The 256-nt window shown below is 68.8% G+C and overlaps 1 protein-coding gene across 1 annotated transcript in view; it reads right to left on the bottom strand.

The window, feature by feature from the left end:
* LOC104270981 (hemicentin-2-like) overlaps nt 1-256 on the bottom strand; it is a gene marked incomplete at both ends in the record, with an annotated part of 27861 nt that overhangs the window by 22315 nt on the left and 5290 nt on the right. Inside the window, one exon of the mRNA XM_009865515.1 lies at nt 5-255. Coding sequence (XP_009863817.1) covers nt 5-255 — 251 coding nt within the window. The remainder of the gene's footprint in view (nt 1-4; nt 256) is intronic.

Genomic DNA, 256 nt, shown 5'->3' with positions numbered 1-256 from the left:
CAACCCGACCTTGGACGAAGGCCCAGAGGGCAGCGGTGGCGGTGCCGTGGGCGCTGCGTGCCACGCACTCGTACAGGCCCCCGTCCCCCGGCCGCACGCGGCTGATCTCCAGCGAGCGGTTCTGCAGCAGCCTGGTCCGGCCATTCCCCGGCTGCGCCGCCTTCCCGTCCCAGCTCCATGTCAGGTTGTAGGGCATGTCACCCAGCACCAGGCAGGACATGACCACGTCTTGACCCGGTAAAGCCGTGATGTTGCC

The sequence above is a fragment of the Apaloderma vittatum genome, unplaced genomic scaffold, assembly GCF_000703405.1.
Source record: "Apaloderma vittatum isolate BGI_N311 unplaced genomic scaffold, ASM70340v1 scaffold24332, whole genome shotgun sequence".
NCBI classification, from domain to species: Eukaryota; Metazoa; Chordata; class Aves; order Trogoniformes; family Trogonidae; genus Apaloderma; species Apaloderma vittatum.
This window is presented reverse-complemented; position numbering and strand designations above follow the sequence as displayed.